The sequence below is a fragment of the Puma concolor genome, chromosome D4, assembly GCF_028749965.1.
Source record: "Puma concolor isolate L17-30 chromosome D4, mPumCon1.1.hap2, whole genome shotgun sequence".
In the NCBI taxonomy this organism is placed as follows: Eukaryota; Metazoa; Chordata; class Mammalia; order Carnivora; family Felidae; genus Puma; species Puma concolor.
Genome location: NC_141679.1, coordinates 18,995,475 through 19,013,960, shown reverse-complemented (window position 1 = coordinate 19,013,960; position 18,486 = coordinate 18,995,475). Strand labels below are relative to the sequence as shown.

The 18,486-nt window shown below is 36.1% G+C and overlaps 1 protein-coding gene across 5 annotated transcripts in view; it reads right to left on the bottom strand.

The window, feature by feature from the left end:
• The window catches only part of VPS13A (vacuolar protein sorting 13 homolog A), a 256,968-nt gene that overhangs the window by 175,857 nt on the left and 62,625 nt on the right, over nt 1–18,486 (bottom strand). For all 5 annotated transcript variants that reach the window (XM_025931580.2, XM_086685038.1, XM_025931583.2 and 2 more), the window contains 3 exons: nt 16,756–16,892; nt 14,450–14,582; nt 11,540–11,657 (listed from right to left, as the gene is read on the bottom strand). In XM_025931580.2, the coding sequence (XP_025787365.1) occupies nt 11,540–11,657; nt 14,450–14,582; nt 16,756–16,892 (388 nt within the window). The remainder of the gene's footprint in view (nt 1–11,539; nt 11,658–14,449; nt 14,583–16,755; nt 16,893–18,486) is intronic.

Here is an 18,486-nt window from a genome sequence, read left to right as displayed (position 1 = left end):
ATGATCTCACCCATCATGGGTTTGGGCCCCACAAATAAGGCTCTATCCTAACAGCTCAGAGCCTGGAGCCTGTTTTGGATTCTGTCTGTCTGTCCCTCTCTCTCTCTCTCTCTCTCTCCCTCTCTCCCTCCCCTGCTCATGCTCTATCTCTCTCTCTCTCTCAAAAACAAACATTAAAGAATTTTTTTTAACTCAGTATTGTCAAGATGTTAGTTCTTCCCAAACTGATCTATGGATTCAATGCAATTAACATCAATATCCCAGCAAACTATTTAATAAATATTGACAAAATGACTCTAAGGAGAGGTAAAGGATCCAGAATAGTAAACATAATACTGAAGGAGAAGAACAAGGATGGAGGACTGACACTCCCAGACTTCAAGATTTACTATAAAGGTACAGTAAGACACTGATATTAGCAAAAGAAAAGACAAACAGATCAGTGGAAGAGAATACAGAGCCTAGAAGTAGACTTCTATAAATAAAGTCCACTGATCTTTGACAAAGAAGTAAAGGCAATATTAATGAAGCAAAGATATACTCTTCAAAAAATAGAACAGAGATAACTAGAAAAATGTGCTAAGGCTGATGTCCAAGAGATTACTGTCTACTTCTTCTTTTAGGATTTTTACGGTTTTAGGTCTCATAATTGAGTCTAACTCACTTGGAGCTTATTGTTGGGTATGGTATAAGAAAGTGGTTCAATTTCATTCTTTTGCATGTAGGTGTTCAGTTTCCTCAGCATATTTTTTTGAAGTGACTGTCCTTTCCTCATTTTATATTCTTGCTTCCTTTGTTATGGAGTAATTGACCATATAAGTATGGGTTTATTCCTGGGCACCCTATTCTGTTCCCTTGATCTATGTGTCTATTTCTGTGCCAGTACCATAGTGTTTTGATTATAGCTTTGAAGTATATCTTGAAACCTGAGACTATGATACCTCCAGCTTTATTCTTCTTTTTCAGACTGCTTTGGCTATTCAGGGTCTTTTGTGGTTCCTTACAAATTTTATGATTATTTGTTCTAGTTCAGTGAAAAATGCCATTGATATTTTGTTAGGGATTGCTCTAAATCTGTAATTTGTTTTGTTGTATAGACATTTAATGATAGCAATTCTTCCAATCCATGAGCATGGAATTCTTTCTACGTCTTGGTATCCTCATTTTCTTTCATCAATGATTATAGTTCTCAGAGTACAGGTCTTTCACTTCTTTGGTTATGTTTATTCTTACGTATTTTATTCTTTTTGGTGCAACTGTGAATGAGATTGTTTTAATTTTTCTTTCTGCACTTTATTATTAGCATGTCAAAAGGCAACAGATTCCTATGTATTCATTTTATACCTACAAATTTACTGAATTCATTTACTCTAGTAATTTTTTTGGTGGAATCTTTAGGGTTTTGTGTGTAGTATCATGTGATTTGCAAATAAGGGTCACAGAAAAACTGATAGGAGACACCGAGATGTTTTATATACCTCTTACATGTACCCATGCCTTGCCTCCTTCATTAACAACATTCCCAACCAGAATGGTGTATGTTTGTTGAAACTAATGAAACTACACTGACAAATCAGAGTCACCAAAGTCCACTTTACATTACTGTTCACTCTTGGTGCTGTACATTCTGTGGGTTTGGTCAAATACATAATGACATGTATCAATCATATCATTTAGAGTATATCATCTAGAGTATTTTCACTGCCCTAAAATCCTTTGTCCTTCGACTATTCATCCCTCCCCTGTCAGCTTCAAGTCCCAGCAAGCGCTTTTCTTTTCACCGTGTCCCTATTTTTGCCTTTTCCACAATGCCATCTAGTTAAAACTACACATTATGTAGCCCTTTCAGATTGGCATCTTTCACTTTGTAATACCCATTTAAGGTTCCTCCATGTCTTTTCACAACTTGATAGCTTATTTCCTTTTAGCACTGAACAATATTTCAGTGTTTCATATGGCACAGTTTATCTCTAACCTACTAAGTGACATCTTGGTTGCTTATAAGTTTGGGCTATAAAATTGAAATATAAAATTTAAGTGTATAAACTTTATGTAAAATTATGAATAAAGTTGCTACAAACATCTGTGTGCAGGTTTCTGTGGGGATGTAAGTTTCAACTCCTTGAAACCTAAAACCTTAAAATCCTAAAAGACAAAATAGACCATAATCTCTTGGACATCAGCCTTAGCAACATTTTTCTAGACATTTCTCCTCAAGCAAGTGAAATAAAAGCATAACTAAACTACTGGGACTACATCAAAATAAAAAGCTTCTGCACAGCAAAGGAAACCATCAACAAAATGGAAAGACAACCTACTCAACAGGAGAAGATATTTACAAATAATATATCCAATAAAAGGTTAATATCCAAAAGATATAAAGAATTTCTACAACTTAAAACCAAAAAACCCAAAAAATCTGATTTAAAAAATGGGCATAGGACCCGAATATTTTTCCAGTGAAGACATACAGATGGCCAACAGACATATAAAAATATGCTCATCACTAATCATGAGGGAAATGCAAATCAAAACCACAATATCACCTGACACCTGCCAGAACAACTAGCATAAAAAAGACAAATAACAAGTGTTGCTGAGGATCTGGAGAAAAAGAAATTTGCATGCAACGTTGGCAGGAATGTAAATTTAGACAGCCATTATGGAAAACAGTATGAAGTTTCCTCAAAAAATTAAAAACAGAAACACAGTAGTTCTACTGGTGGTTATTTACCCAAAGAGAATGAAAACACTAATTTGAAAAAAATACATTAATGTTTTTGTGTTTATGTTTATTGTGGTATTATTTATAATAGCCGATAGAAGCATCCGAAAGGTCCATCAATAGATAAACGGATAAAGAAGATACATATACAATGGAACATTACTACACCATAAAAAAAAAGAATGAGATCTTGCCATTTGCAACATGGGAGGACTAAGGGCATAACACTAAGTGAAATAAGTCAAAGATAAATCCCATACAATTTCAGTTACGCGTAGAATCTAAAAAACAAAAAAACAGACACACAAATACAGAGAATAAAGTGATGGTTGCCAGGGGGAGAGGGTTAGGGATGGGCAAAATGGGTGAAGGGGAGCGGGATGTATAGGCTTCCGGTTCTGGAATGACTAAGTCATGGGGATAAAAGGTACAGCACAAGGAATATAGTCAAATGGTATTGTAATACTCTTGTACGGTGACAGAAAGTAGCTATACTTCTGGTGAGCACAGCACGTTTAGAGTTGTCAAATCGCTATGCTGTACACCTGAAACTAATGTAACCTTGTGTGTCAACGGCAACAATTTTTTCCGTGACTCTAAAACCGTTCTAAATAAAGTCTCTAAAATAATAATAGTTTAAAATGAGACGTATCAGGGGTGCCTGGGTGGCTCAGTCGGCTGAGTGTCCGACTTCGGCTCAGGTCATGATCTCACAGTTCATGAGCTCGAGCCCCGCGTCGGACTCTGTGCTGACACCTCGGAGCCTGGAGCCTGCTTTGGATTCTGTGTCTCCCTCTCTCTCTGCCCCTCCCCCGCTCATGCTCGGTCTCTCTCTCAAAAATAAACATTTAAAAAAAATTAAAAAAATAAAATGAGACTTATCAAAACGAGAATAAGTTTTTATTCACCATTTTTATCCCTCTATCTTTTCTAAAACTTAACTTTTTCAATTCATACGCATGGCTGCTAAGGTTATCAGTTTAAAAACATATCTGCATTTCCTGAGAAAATTAGAAGCTTTCTTTTACTTTGTAATAGCTGAAATATTTGTAATTAGTTCCATATATCCTAGTTTAACTTAGGTAACCATTATAAATCTGTCTCATTATTATAACTCAACTTTTCAATTTCTTTATATATACCAGGTGTACAAGCTGAAAATGGGGGCACCAAAATACTATGTACTAAATAGTAGAGGACTTCCTTTTTATTTGCCTTAAATGTTTTAAGATCAAATTTCAAAGGATGCTGCCTAATACTTTTACAGTTCCAGGGTTTTATCATATTCACTTCAGACTGCTCCAGCTTACTAAATTAAAATCAAATGCTTCTCAGATTTGTTCTTTCTAAATCATTTAGTTTCTGCCTCTTATTATTGTAGCTGTCCTTCTCTGATCCTAACCTATAGCAATTTTAGTATCATTAGAATACTCGTTCAAATGACCTTCCCAGTATCTTTTCCGTTGTACTGGTCATGTTTGACTACAATGCGCTGGACTGGAAACTGGTAAAAGATGGCCAAGGGTTAACTCAGCCTGCTGCTTATTTTGATAAATTAAGCATTACTGACTGGAACACACCCGTGCCCGTTCATTACGTATGGTTTACGGCGGCGTTCACCCTAAAACAGCAGAGGTGAATAGTTATGACTAACAATATGGAATTCAAGCCTAAAATATTTACTATCTGTGCCTTTACAGAAACAATTTGCGACTGTTACATGCGACTGATCTCTCATGATCTTGCATTTCCTTTATCTATCTTTTTTTCTTTAAGTTTATTTATTTTTAGGAGAGACAACGCATGTGCCCGCATGAGTGGGAGGAGGGGCAGAGAGAGAGAGGGGGAGAGAGAATCCCAAGCAGGATCCAGCACTGAGCATGGAGCCCCACATGGGGCTCGATCTCATGAACCCTGAGATCGTGACCTGAACCAAAACTGAGTCTAAAACTTAACCGACTGAGCTACTCAGGTGCCCCAGATCTAGGTTTTAATCGGTTATTTCGATTGCTTCTATGCTCTACATATTCCCTGCATTACAGGACATTAATTCTTCCTGATCATATACTGATAGAGCAACCCAACGCAAGTTCCTCAGCATAATATCAACTTCTTTTTCCTGGTACTCCCTAAATTTCTAGATTCAACCATACTTTAAAAAAAAATATTTCAACTAAACTAAAAAGGAATCAATTCAAACTCATGTTTACAACAGAAATTCACATACATCTTTGTTTTTTACCACATACTGACAAACTTTACAAGAAATATTAAACAATAAATAGGCTGTGGGGCATCTGGGGAACAACTAGAGAACCTAAGCCTTGTATCTAATATCAGACTACACCTAGTGTTGGATTAGAAAAATCCACAATGTATAGAATGGCTTTTGTTCCTTCTGTCTTTCTTAAGCCAATTATTGACATCCCTCTGCCTTAAGACTCTCAGACTGTAGTTTGATTTCCTAGCAGAAGTCAAAGAGAACAAGATTCAGTATGCTACACAATGTTTGCTAGTAGACAGAGTCTTATTTTAAAAAGCAACAAAGAAGAGTATGGGTCTCTCTTTCACACGACAGGAGCAGGTAAGTAATAGCAATCGCGTCCACAGCAGTAGGAAAAAGCCAGGCTATCACCACTTACCTCTTTCCCCCTATACTTCCTTTCAGACACAAAGCCTGGGCACTACTTTAAGAGCATTCTCTTGGGGCGCCTGGGTGGCGCAGTCGGTTAAGCGTCCAACTTCAGCCAGGTCACAATCTCGCGGTCCGTGAGTTCGAGCCCCGCGTCAGGCTCTGGGCTGATGGCTCAGAACCTGGAGCCTGTTTCCGATTCTGTGTCTCCCTCTCTCTCTGCCCCTCCCCCGTTCATGCTCTGTCTCTCTCTGTCCCAAAAATAAATAAACGTTGAAAAAAAAAAAATTTAAAAAAAAAAAAAAAGAGCATTCTCTTGTTGCCTCCCTTGTAACAATTCCCCTGGGACTGTTTGGTAGGCATTAGATGTGTCTTTAGTTAAATTATAAAATAGATTATCTGCCTGAGGTTTGCAAGGAAGAGGAAAAAGTACTGGCGGAAAGACAGGTGAAAGGACTGGTTACAGTCTAAAACTATCGAGGACTAAATCAGCTAACCAGTCCAGTCGAGTTCAACAGACTTCTCGACTTAGGATCCTGGGCCCAAAGTTTCAGCTAACAGTAAAATATAAAGATCTCATTAAAGATCAAGGTATTTATATGATAAATGTAAAATCAAGTATCACTTATAATCTGATTACAACTCCACTCTTTATTTTCTATGGGATTTAAGACAAATGCATAAAAATAATTATAAATCTACATTAATAAGTACACAATATATAAAGACATAATATGCGACATCAGTAACATAAAATGGGAGGGGTAGAGCAGTGAACAAGTAGAGTTTTTGTTTACAATCGAAGTTAAGTTGGTATCAATTTTAAATGGATTGTTATAACCTTGTGATGCTATATGTAATCTCCATAATAACAAATAATAAAATATCTATACAATATGCACACATGGAAAACAGAAGGGAATCAAACCATATCACAACAAAAAAGTCAACTAAATGAAAATGAAGTCAGTAAGAAAGGAAATAAGCAACAAAAAAGTTGTAGAATATATGGGAAGCAAATCTCAAAATGACAAAGTCCTTCCCCATCAATATTTACTTTAAATGTACATGGTTTAAGCTTCTCAATCCAAGATCTAAATTTAAAGAATGGATTTAAAAAATGGGATCCAACTGTCCGCCAGAGACTCAGCTTAGATCCAAGAGCACCACTAGTTTAAAAGTGAAAGAACAGAAAAAATTTCCCATATAAATAATAAATATAAAAAATCAGAAACCCCAAAACCCAAAATTGTGAAGAAATACAAAACCTAAAGAGATCTATAACTAGTATGGAGATTGAATCAATCAGTAATCAAAACTCTCCCAATAATGAAATGTCCACGATCAGAAGATTTCACTAGTGAATTCTAGCAAACACTTAAAAGAATTAATACAAATTTTTCTCAAACTCTTCCAAAAATTAAAGAGAAAGGAACACTTCCAAGCTCATTTTTAGGCCAGCCTTTTTCTGATACCAAATCTAGACAAAGACACAGTAAAACTATAGACCAATATCCCTTATGACCACTGATGCAAAAATCCTCAACAAAATTCTAGTAAACAAAACTCAACAGTACATTAAGAGGATTATACAGCAGGACTCAGGTTTTATTTCTAGGATGCGTGGATGGTTCAACATACGAAAATATATCATTGTAATACACCACATTAATAAAATAAAGGAAAAAATAAAAAAAGTGTTTGAAAAAATTCCACACACTTCCATGATACAAACATCAAACAAATAAGGAATAGAAGAAAAAGAGAAAAAACTACTTCAACATAATAAAGGTCGTATATGAAAAAACTCATAGCTAACATACTCAGTGGTAAAAGACCAAAAGCTTTTCCTCTTTGCTCAGAATAAAGGATGTCCACTTAAATCACTTCTTCTCAACACAGTACTGGAAATTCTAGCCAGAGTAATTAGTCAAGACAAAGAAATAAAAAGCACCCAAATTGAAAACAAAGAGTAAAACTGCCTTTGTTCAAAAATGAACATGTAGGGGCGTCTGGGTGGCTCAGTCAGTTGAGCGTCCAACTTCGGCTCAGGTCATGATCTTGCAGTCTGTGAGTTCAAGCCCTGTGTCAGGCTCTGTGCTGACAGCTCAGAGCCTGCTTCGGATTCTGTGTCTCCCTCTCTCTGTCCCTCCCCCACTCATGCTCTGTCTCTGTCAAAAATAAACATTAAAAAAAAATTATAAAAACGAACATGTAGAAAACCCTAATAGTTACATGCATGCACACACAAAGTTAGAAATAAATGAATTCAGCAAAGTTGCGGAATATTAAAATCAACTCAGAAAAATCAATTGCTATAGAGTAACAATAAATATAATCCAAAAAAGATATTAAGAAAATTCCATTTAGAACACCATCAAAAAAGAATAAACAACCAAGGAAGAAAAAGACAAACACTGACAACTACCAAAATGCTGCTGAAAGAAATTATAGAAGACACAAAGAAATGGAAAGACATCTCATGTTCATGGACTGGAAGATTTAATATCTTAAGATGTCATTACTCAAAGCAGTTACACATTCAATGCAATCCATATCAAACTCAAAATGACATCTTTTATAACAACAGAAAATCAACCCTATAATTCATATGGAATCTCAAAGGAGCCTAAATAGCCAAAATAATCTAGAAAATGAACAAAGCTGGATGATTCATACTCCTGATTTCAAAACTTACCACAAAGCTAACAGTAATCACAACAGTGTGGCTCTGGCATAATGACAGAAATACAAAGGAAATAGAATGGAAAGCCCAGAAATAAATCCTCATATATATCATCAAATGGTTATTTTTCTTTTTTAATTTTTTTAACGTGTATTTAGTTTTGAGAGAGAGAGAGAGAGAGAGTGTGCGAGCATGCGCGAGCAGGGAAGGCACAAAGAGACAGGGAGACACAGAATCCGAAGCAGGCTTCAGGCTCTGAGCTGTCAGCAAAGAGCCTGACGTGGAGCTCGAACTCACAAACTGTTAAGATCATGACCTGAGCCAAAGTCAGAGGCCTAACTGACTGAGCCACTCAGGCACCCCTCAAATGTTTTTCAACAAAGACTATTCAATGGGAAAAGATCAGTCTTTTCAATAAATGGTACTGGGCAAATAAGATATGCAAAAGAAAGAAGCTGGGTCTATACCTTATACCATAGCCAAAAAACTCTAAGTGCATCAAAGACCTACACATGAAAGCTTCAAGTATAAAATATTTATAGAAAATATACAGAAGTTTCACGATGTTGAATTTCACACTAATTTCTTGGACATAACACCAAAAGCACAGGCAACAGATAAATGGGACCTTATCGAGTCGGTACTACCCGAAGCAATCTACATATTCAATGCAATCCCTATCAAGGTAACACCAGCATTCTTCACAGAACTTAAAAAAAAAAAAACCCTAAGACTTATATGGAACCAGAAAAGACCCTGAATAACCAAAGCAATCCTGAAAAAGAAAACCAAAGCTGGAGGCATCATTAATTCCGGACTTCAAGCTATATTACAAAGCAGTAGTCATCGAGACAGTACGGTACTGACACAAGAACAGACACACAGATCATTGGAAAAGAAGAGAGAACCCAGCAATGCACCCAAAGACATATGGCCAACTAATCTTTGACAAAGCAGGAAAGAATATCCAATAGAAAAAAGATAGTCTCATCAGCAAATGGTGTTGGGAAAAGCGAACAGTGACACAGAGAAGAATGAACCTGGACCACTTTCTTACACCATACACAAAAATAAACTCAAAATGCATGAAAGACCTAAATGTAAAGACAGGAAGCCCTCAAAATCCTAGAGGAGAAAACAGGCAACAACCTTTTAACCTCAGCCACAGCAACTTCTTACTTGCCATGTCTCCAGAGGCAAGGGAAACAAAAGCAAAAATGAACTATTGGGACCTCATCAAGATAAAAGGTTTCTGCAGGACGAAGGAAACAATCAGCAAAACTAAAAGGCAATGAACCAAATGGGAGAAGATATTTGCAAATGACACATCAGATAAGGGATTAGTATCTAAGACCTATTAAGAACTTACAAACTCGACACCCAAAAAACAAGTAATCCAGTGAAGAAATGGGTAAAAGACATCAATAGACACTTTTCCAAAGAAGACATCCAGATGGTTAACCAACACATGAAAAAATGCTCAACATCACTCATCATCAGGGAAATACAAATCAAAACCACAATGAGATCCCACCTCACACCTGTAATCCAGTGAAGAAATGGGTAAAAGACATCAATAGACACTTTTCCAAAGAATACATCCAGATGGTTAACCAACACATGAAAAAATGCTCAACATCACTCATCATCAGGGAAATACAAATCAAAACCACAATGAGATCCCACCCACACCTGAATGGGTGAAATTAACAACTCAGGAAACAATAGATGCTGGAGAGGATGCGGAGAAAGAGGAACCTCTTCGCACTGCTGGTGGGAATGCAAACTGGCACAGCCACTCTGGAAAATGGTATGGAGGTTTCTCACAAAGTTTTAAAAAAAACAGAATTACCCTATGACCCAGCAACTGCCCTAGTAGGTATTTACCCAAAGGATACAGGAGTACTGATTCAAGGGGGCACACGCACCCCAACGTTTATAGCAGTGCTTTCGACAACAGCCAAAGTATGGAAAGAGCCCAAATGTCCATTGACTGATGAATGGATAAAGATGTGGTATACATACACAATGGAGTATTACTTGGCAATCAAAAAGAATGGAACTAGAGTGTATTATGCTAAGCAAAATAAGTCCATCAAGAGAAAGACAAATAAATGATTTCACTCATATGTGGAATTTAAGATACAAAACAGATGAACACAGGGGAAGGGATGCAAAAATAATATAAAAACAGCGAGGGAGATAAATCATAAGACTTTAAATACAAAAAATAAACTGAAAGTTGCTGGTAGGGTGTTGAGTGGGGGGAAAGTGATAAAAGGGTGAGGGGCATTAAGGAGGACACTTGTTAGGATTAGCACTGGGTGTTATATGTAAGTGATAAATCACTGAATTCTATTCCTGAAATCATTATTACATTATACGTTAACTTGGATTTAAATTTAGAAAATTGGACTTTATATTTACAACTTTTGAGCAAAGGACACTCTTAAAAGAGTGATACGTAAGGCAAGCCAATCCACAAAACGAAAGGAAAATATTTGCAAATCATCTTTCCAGTAAGGAGTTAGTATACAGAATGCATTTAAAAAACAAAACAAAACAAATCCCAATTATAGATGGGCAAAGGACTTGAATAAACATTTCTCCAATGAAATGTATAAACTGCCAAGAAATACCTGAAAATTACCTAATCAGTAATGATTAGAGAAATGCAACTCAAAACTATAATTAGATACTACTTCATACCTACTACAGAGGATAATTTTTAAAATAAGAAAAGTGCTGAAGAGGTGGGGAAATTGGAATCCTTGTGTACTGCTGGTGGAAAGATAAAATGGTATAGCTCCTATGGAAAACATAGGCCAGTTCCTCAAAAAATTAAAAACAGAATTATCATATGATCCAGCAATTCTACTTGTGGATATATACACAAAAAAAAATTACAGCAAGGACTTAAATAGTTCTCTATCAATCTTCACAGCATTGTGAATGTAACAGTATTGTTACCAGAGCCAAACTTCATTACAATGACCCAAATGTCCATTGACAGACGAACCAATAAATGTGATATGTATACATGCACAACAATTTTTCAGCCTTAAATGAAATTCTGACATATGCTACAACATGGATCAACCTTGAAGACGCTATGCTATGTGCAATAACTCAGACACAAAAGGGCAAATACTGCATGATTCCATTTATATAAGTTACCCAGAGTAGCCAATTTATCGAAACGTAACATATAATGGTGATTGCCATGGGCTGGGGTATGGCGGAGTGGGGCATTATTGTTTGACAAGTACTGAATTGCAGTGTGGGAAAATGACAAAGTTCTGGAGATGGATGGTGATGGTGGTCACCCAACAATGTGAATGTACTTAATGCCACTGAATTATACACTTAGAAAAGGTAAAATTTAGGTTATGTACATTTTACCACCAAAAAAAACCAACAACAATGAAATATGGTATCTCCTTAGCTAAGGAATTTCTAAGAAAATCTACAATCACATAAAACAGACAATACATACTTGGGCATCCTTATATCCATAAAAACCATGGCCTTAGCAAGTTCCACATTGAAGTGCATAGGTATCAAAATATGTTGTGTAGATACATTAAGTTTTCGAGCTTCTTTCCAATTATCACCTAATTGTGGAAAACAGTACATGTTTACTTAGCACATGTATAATTTGAAAAACACATTAAACCTAAAATTACTATGAATACTTTGTAGTCATATACTGCATGATATGGGAAATTCTTCCTATATCCAGACAATCTTAAAGCCACCTTCCCCAGTACATATAATCAACAGGTAAATTCTTTTCCCTTTCATCATTTTCCTTCTACTGCTTCAAAGACTCTGTTTCAATATGAAGAAAATACTTACTAAAAACCAACAAAATAGTTTAGGGGCACCTAGATGGCTCAGTTGGTTGACTCTGTGACTCTTGATTTTTGGTCAGGTCATGATCCTAGGGTCATAGGATCGAGCCCTGCATCAGGTTCCGTGCTTGGAGTCTGCTTGCGATTCATATTCCCTTCCCTCCCCCCCCCTTTTCTCCCTCTCTCCTCCCCCTCCCTCCCTCCTTCCCTCTGCCCCTCTTCCCAGCTTGCGTGCTCTAAAATTAATAACAAAATACAAAAAAACCCAACAATATAGTTTAATCAAATCTGTGCATCCATTTACAGTTGCTACACCAACCAGACTACTTTACCCAAAAAACAACATGGCTCTAAGGCAATAATGAAAAAGGCAGAGAAAAGCACAGCTCTTTTCTGTCAATAAAAGCTACCAGTTATTCAAGATTTGTTAACAGCTATTCTAGGCAATGTTTTAATTTTCACTTAATTCTCACAATGATATTTAATCATCCCATTTTAAAAAACAGATTCACAGGAATTTATTAACTTACTTATAGTCAAAGGCTAGTGTGTGATAAAATCTGAAATTTACATCCACATCTCCTAACATGAAATGTATGTCACAATGCATCCTCATTTACATTACCTCATTTGAACCTAATCATTCCTTAGGTCCAATAAAGTTCCCAGTCAAGGAAAAACAAGCCAATGAATGATTAGATGTAAAGAAAGGTGGTAAAATGAACTCTTACAATTTTTTAAATTCCAACAGTATTGAGATAAATATTTTCTTTACTTCTCAATTGACAGAAAATATTCAGAAGCATGTGATTCAGTATTTATCATGAAAGTTTATGACAATCACCTAAAGTAGACCCAATGTCAAAAATATCTTGCTCAAAAAAGATTATTTAAGAGTGAGTGCTTATCAAGAACAATTCCAAGGAATTCCAGTAATTTTCACATAACAATGGAATACTTTAAATTTTTTTTTCAAAAAGCATGTCAATATTAAGTATGGTGCATGGACTTTAAAAATGACAAAAATGTAGCAAACATACCAAAATACTGTAATTTATTCCCTGAGAAAAATTTATGGGTTTTCTATTAACAATTTATATTTGCCACCCACTACACTTCTGGGTTTCTTCTACACCAACTGGAATCTGACAAAAACAGAAAGTTTATTATCTCAAAGCAGTTTTAGTTAAAAAAAAAAATTAAAATGTACCAATACTATATAAATCAATACTTCTAATAACTACTATTTTGGGTTCTCATTGCTTCCTTTTTTATTAGTTAGCTCAGATAATTAAAATTTGACCATATACACACATATACAGATCTCTAGAACAGCCACCAATCCAATTCTGTTGAATTATCTAAATGTTTACTAACACCTAACACTCCGTGGAATCATCAACAGTATGACCCTGTAGAAAGAGGGCTCAAATTAGTCTTGGATCTCTATCTACTTTAGTGGTTCTTTACAAGTGAATTTCTGGCTGTTGCCTTTATGTTAAAACTAGATCTGGATCAGAGACTCCTGATTAGTACATCAGAGTGAACGGAGTAAAGGTATGCCTAGGATACCCTCCTCAGTCCCCCTAAGACCCTCCTCAGTCTCTATCTGGCTGTTTAAGGGCTGGGTGGTCAGAGGCCCTAGATCGGTTGCCTCTGGCCTTGAGCAGCCTCTTGTGATTATTCTGTATAAAATAAATACTTTAAATATGTGCCAAGGTTTTCCAACCTGGTCCAAAGGATTTCTCCATCTCAGCACTACTGACATCTGGGCCAAATAAGTGTGTGTGGGGCGGGGGGGCTTTCCTCTACACTGTATGATGTTTAGTAGTAGCATCCCTGACCTCCTCTCACTAGATGCTAGTAGTGCACCTACTCATCAGCAGTGACCACCAAAACGTCTCCAGACTTTAATAATGTCTCTTGAGGGGTAAAAACCAGATACCTGAGATACTGGTCCTAGGCAATATCTACTATTACTTTAAAAAAAATGTTTTTTTAATGTTTATGTTTGAAAGAGAGAGACAGGATGTGAGCAGGTGAGGGGCAGAGAAACAGGGAAACACAGAATCTGAAGCAGGCTCCAGGCTCTGAGCTGTGAGCACAGAGCCTGACACAGGGCTCAAACTCATGAGCTGTGAGATCATGACCTGAGCTGAAGTCAGCTTCCCAACTGACTGAGCCACCCAGGTGCCCCCTATTACCTTTTTAACCTTTTTTAAGATGTTTATTTATTTTGAAAGCCAGAGAGAGAGCAAGCAGGGGAGGGGCAGAGAGAGAGGAAAGTGAGAGAATTCCAAGCAGGCTCTGTGCTATCAGTACAGAGTCAGATGCAGGGCTTGAACTCACAAACCATGAGATCTTGACCCGAACGGAAATCAAGAGTGGGACATGCAACCGACTGAGCCACCCAGGCGCAACTACTATTACTTCTAATTCGAAAATATAAATGTTCTAATGTATTTGGGATGAAGGTCTTCAGAGAAACTGTCTAAAAACCTAGTTAATCATTGCAGCCAAATGAATCACTAAATAATGCATTATATACTTACCAACTGTGCTGTAAAGCAGCTGTATGCTTGTAAGCTGAACATCAAAGGAATCATAAGCTCTATGCATTATCTCTTCAAGTCTGGCCCCACCTTGTTTCATATCTGGTAACTCCAAACGACTTTTACTTGTCACCTTGAAGTTAATTTTAATAGTTTAGATGATGCAAAATACTTCAAAATGAAAATATAAATTTTTTATCTTTAAGACTGTAACATAAAAATTTAATAAAAGATTCGTAAGTTGACATAAAAGGCTAATAGAAATGTCTTTATCTATGACATGTCTAACAAAAAGACCAGGTACAAAGTAAATTTTTACACATTAAGTTATATTTCTCAATTGCATATATTAACAGAGGAAAACCGAGCCAATCCTAGAGAATAAAACATTTAAAACTTTTTAAGATCTGACAAGAAGCCTTTTTATTAAAAACAAATTGAGACATGTGTAGCCTACAAAATGTTTCTATGGCATAATGACAGATATTTAGATACTTTTATAAGAAGAATCCAGAATTAAGTATTAGAATAACTGAACTGTAGTCCCAACTTGGCCATTTATACAACCCCAACAAAGTTATATTTGTGCCACCCTCTTCTTAACGTACTATACACAATACGTTTTTCACTTAACCTTCTGAAGATCACTCTACTGCCATATATAAAGATCTTATACATTCATATGTATGTGTGTGTGTGTGTGTACTTACCTTAACATTTTCACCTCTATTTTATATAGCTCATGTGCCACAGACTATCAAAACTGATTATCTCTGAAAGGTAGGTTAAGTAAATTGCCTAAGATCACAAAACTAGACACCTTACTCTTGATGTTGCTCGTTCTACTATACCACACTACCCTTGAAACAATTCCATAACTAAAGTGAACTATAAATAATTAAGTGTATAAAGCTTATTATAAATATAAATCCAGTAAACATGTACATAATTAATAACTCAAGAGTAAAAACATACAATAAAGGACAATACCGAGGAAAGGCATATATTTGTTGGGTAGCCAGAAAGCATGCCAATATCATCCATCCCTCGTGAGTGTTTATTTATTTATTTTTTTTTTTTAATTTTTTTTTTCAACGTTTATTTATTTTTGGGACAGAGAGAGACAGAGCATGAACGGGGGAGGGGCAGAGAGAGAGGAAGACACAGAATCGGAAACAGGCTCCAGGCTCTGAGCCATCAGCCCAGAGCCTGACGCGGGGCTCGAACTCACGGACCGCGAGATCGTGACCTGGCTGAAGTCGGACGCTTAACCGACTGCGCCACCCAGGCGCCCCCCCCGTGAGTGTTTAAATTGTTACAGCTATTTAATCTACATTTAATGATCTAGAGTAATGTGGTCTAAGAGAACTTTCTACAAGGATGGCATTATTATCTCTGTATTGACATAATAGACACAAGTCACTTGTGACTATTTTAATTCTTGAATGTGACTCATATGATTAAAGAACTAATTTTTACGTTACTTAATTTTACTCATCATAAACAATCACATGTGGCCAATGGGTACCATAGAGAACCATGCAGATCTAGAAACACACACACAAAATATTCTCTATTCAAAACTGCGGGAAAAAAATGTACATAGTTGGATGGAAAGGGAAATGACTTAGGTAAATGCAAGAAGAACATCTCTCAAATTAAGATTTAACAGAACTATTAAAACATCAATATCTAAAGTTATACATGCAAAAAGTTTCAGAAGGATAAAGATGTATTTGATTATTTCCAGAACTCCCTCCCATCTGATATATTTCAGTCAAGTAGCAAATTTAAATTGAAAAGGAAAGCACTACTCTCAAATTCTGTAAATATAATTTTTTTTAATTTTTTTTAAATGTTTTATTATTTATTTTTGAGAGAGAGAGAGAGACAGAGTGTGAGCAGGGGAGAGGCAGAGAGAGAGGGAGACACAGAATCCGAAGCAGCTCCAGGCTCTGATCTGTTGGCACAGAGCCCAACGTGGGGCTCAAACTCACCAACTGTGAGATCATGACCTGAGCTGAAGTTGGACACTTAACCGACTAAGCCACGTAGACGCCCCTATAAATATAATTTTTAGGTTTACTCCTCACCTGCAGATTTCAAATGATAATTCTGCTATTAGAAATGTAGGGAAACTACCTAATTAAATAAATCTTCACATTATTTACTAGAAAGGAAGAATTTTCAAATCCTAGAAGCTACCTAATAATCAATATAGCAAATCAAACTGTTTTAAAACAAAATACATTTTAAACCGGGAAACACCTTAAATGTCATAATATAAAACAAGTATTACTATATACCTTTAGATGACCAAGATCCAAAATAAGTAGATTTGATGTAGGGCTAAAAATTCCATCCTGTGGGATAATAACATATGAAGCCTTCAAATCAATTTTGAGATCAAGAACTTTCTGTGTTTCAATAATATATAGTAGACCTGCAGAAAATTTGAACAGAAAATAATGTGAAATTAGAATTAATTTTAAAAATACTTTGAGCAAAATATTTTTAATATAAAATAAAAATATGTTAGTCAATGTGTGTGTATACTCACTCCTGATTAAACATAAGTGAGTACAAAATTGGACTGATTCCTCAAATAAATGTATTTGACCCACAAACTCCATTTGAGTAAAACCGGGTACATATAGCTTTTTAAAATTATGTTCTAGGGGCGCCTGGGTGGCGCAGTCGGTTGGGCGTCCGACTTCAGCCAGGTCACGATCTCGCGGTCCGTGAGTTCGAGCCCCGCGTCAGGCTCTGGGCTGATGGCTCAGAGCCTGGAGCCTGTTTCCGATTCTGTGTCTCCCTCTCTCTCTGCCCCTCCCCCGTTCATGCTCTGTCTCTCTCTGTCCCAAAAATAAATAAACGTTGAAAAAAAAAATTAAAAAAAAAAAAAATTATGTTCTATGAAACATTTAATAAGCTTGGAACTGAAGTACAGAACTGACTCAAAGCACAGTTGTTAATTTTTCCCCCCAAGTGATCTGTATTCAAACACAGACAATGTGGTTTTACTGAGGTTTGTTTGCGGAGGCAGGTATGACAGTCTCAAGAAGCAGCCAGAAGGGACAATCTAGCATTCAAGATACTCCATCTCCTGTTAAGCATTTCTCTACCCTCATTTCCATTTCTAAGACTTCCTCATCCAATATAATCTGTTTCATATATGCCTGATTCTACAAATCCAAGTCCCTAGATACTCCCTGCAAGCCTTACATGTCAAAAGAAAGGTTTTACTAAATGACCATATTTGTCAGAACAACCACATTTGACAAGGGTAACTAACTACATACATGTGTGTGTTCTGTAAGCTGATCCCCCTACTTGACAAAAAAGGAAAAGATCTGAAAACCTTCACTCCTAAGAAAAAATGAAGAATACAAGAAACAAATCAGGTTATATAGGAAGAAGATAATAATAGAGGCTAATATAGAAAAAAAAAAATCAAAAATGGAAGGGGGGAATGAATGAAGAACCAAAATATATAAAGCTCTTAACAGGTAAGTCTCTTCCCAAATTAGTAAATTTTAACTTTCTGGAAAAATATTAAAAGTAACTTACTGAATTTTTTTAAATTCAAGAACATAGTAGCACCCCACTTTTTCATACGATTAGCATTTATTCTACATAATAATACTATTTGTGTACAGAAGGAAACAGAATTAGAAGAACAGACTTCAAATTGTAAAGTCTGTTACCTTTCGATGGTAATATGCTAAAAACCTCCACTTTCTAAAATATTTCTATAACATCTGAAGTTTATACAGTGGATATTTACTGTTTTGGTAATTCTTTCCTAAGTAAAAAAAGCTTAGGAAAACAAATCTTAGGAAAAAAATGTCTACAAATCTGAAGGAATATGGTAAGTCTCCAACACAATGCATTCATATGTAACAATAACAAGTAATGGTTTCTACAATTAGGAAGAATCAATCAGAAAACAGGTCTGACCTTATGCTTATGAATTCTACTGAGTATGTATTATACTAATACACAGAATTTGAACTATAAATGGCATGTGAGATTTT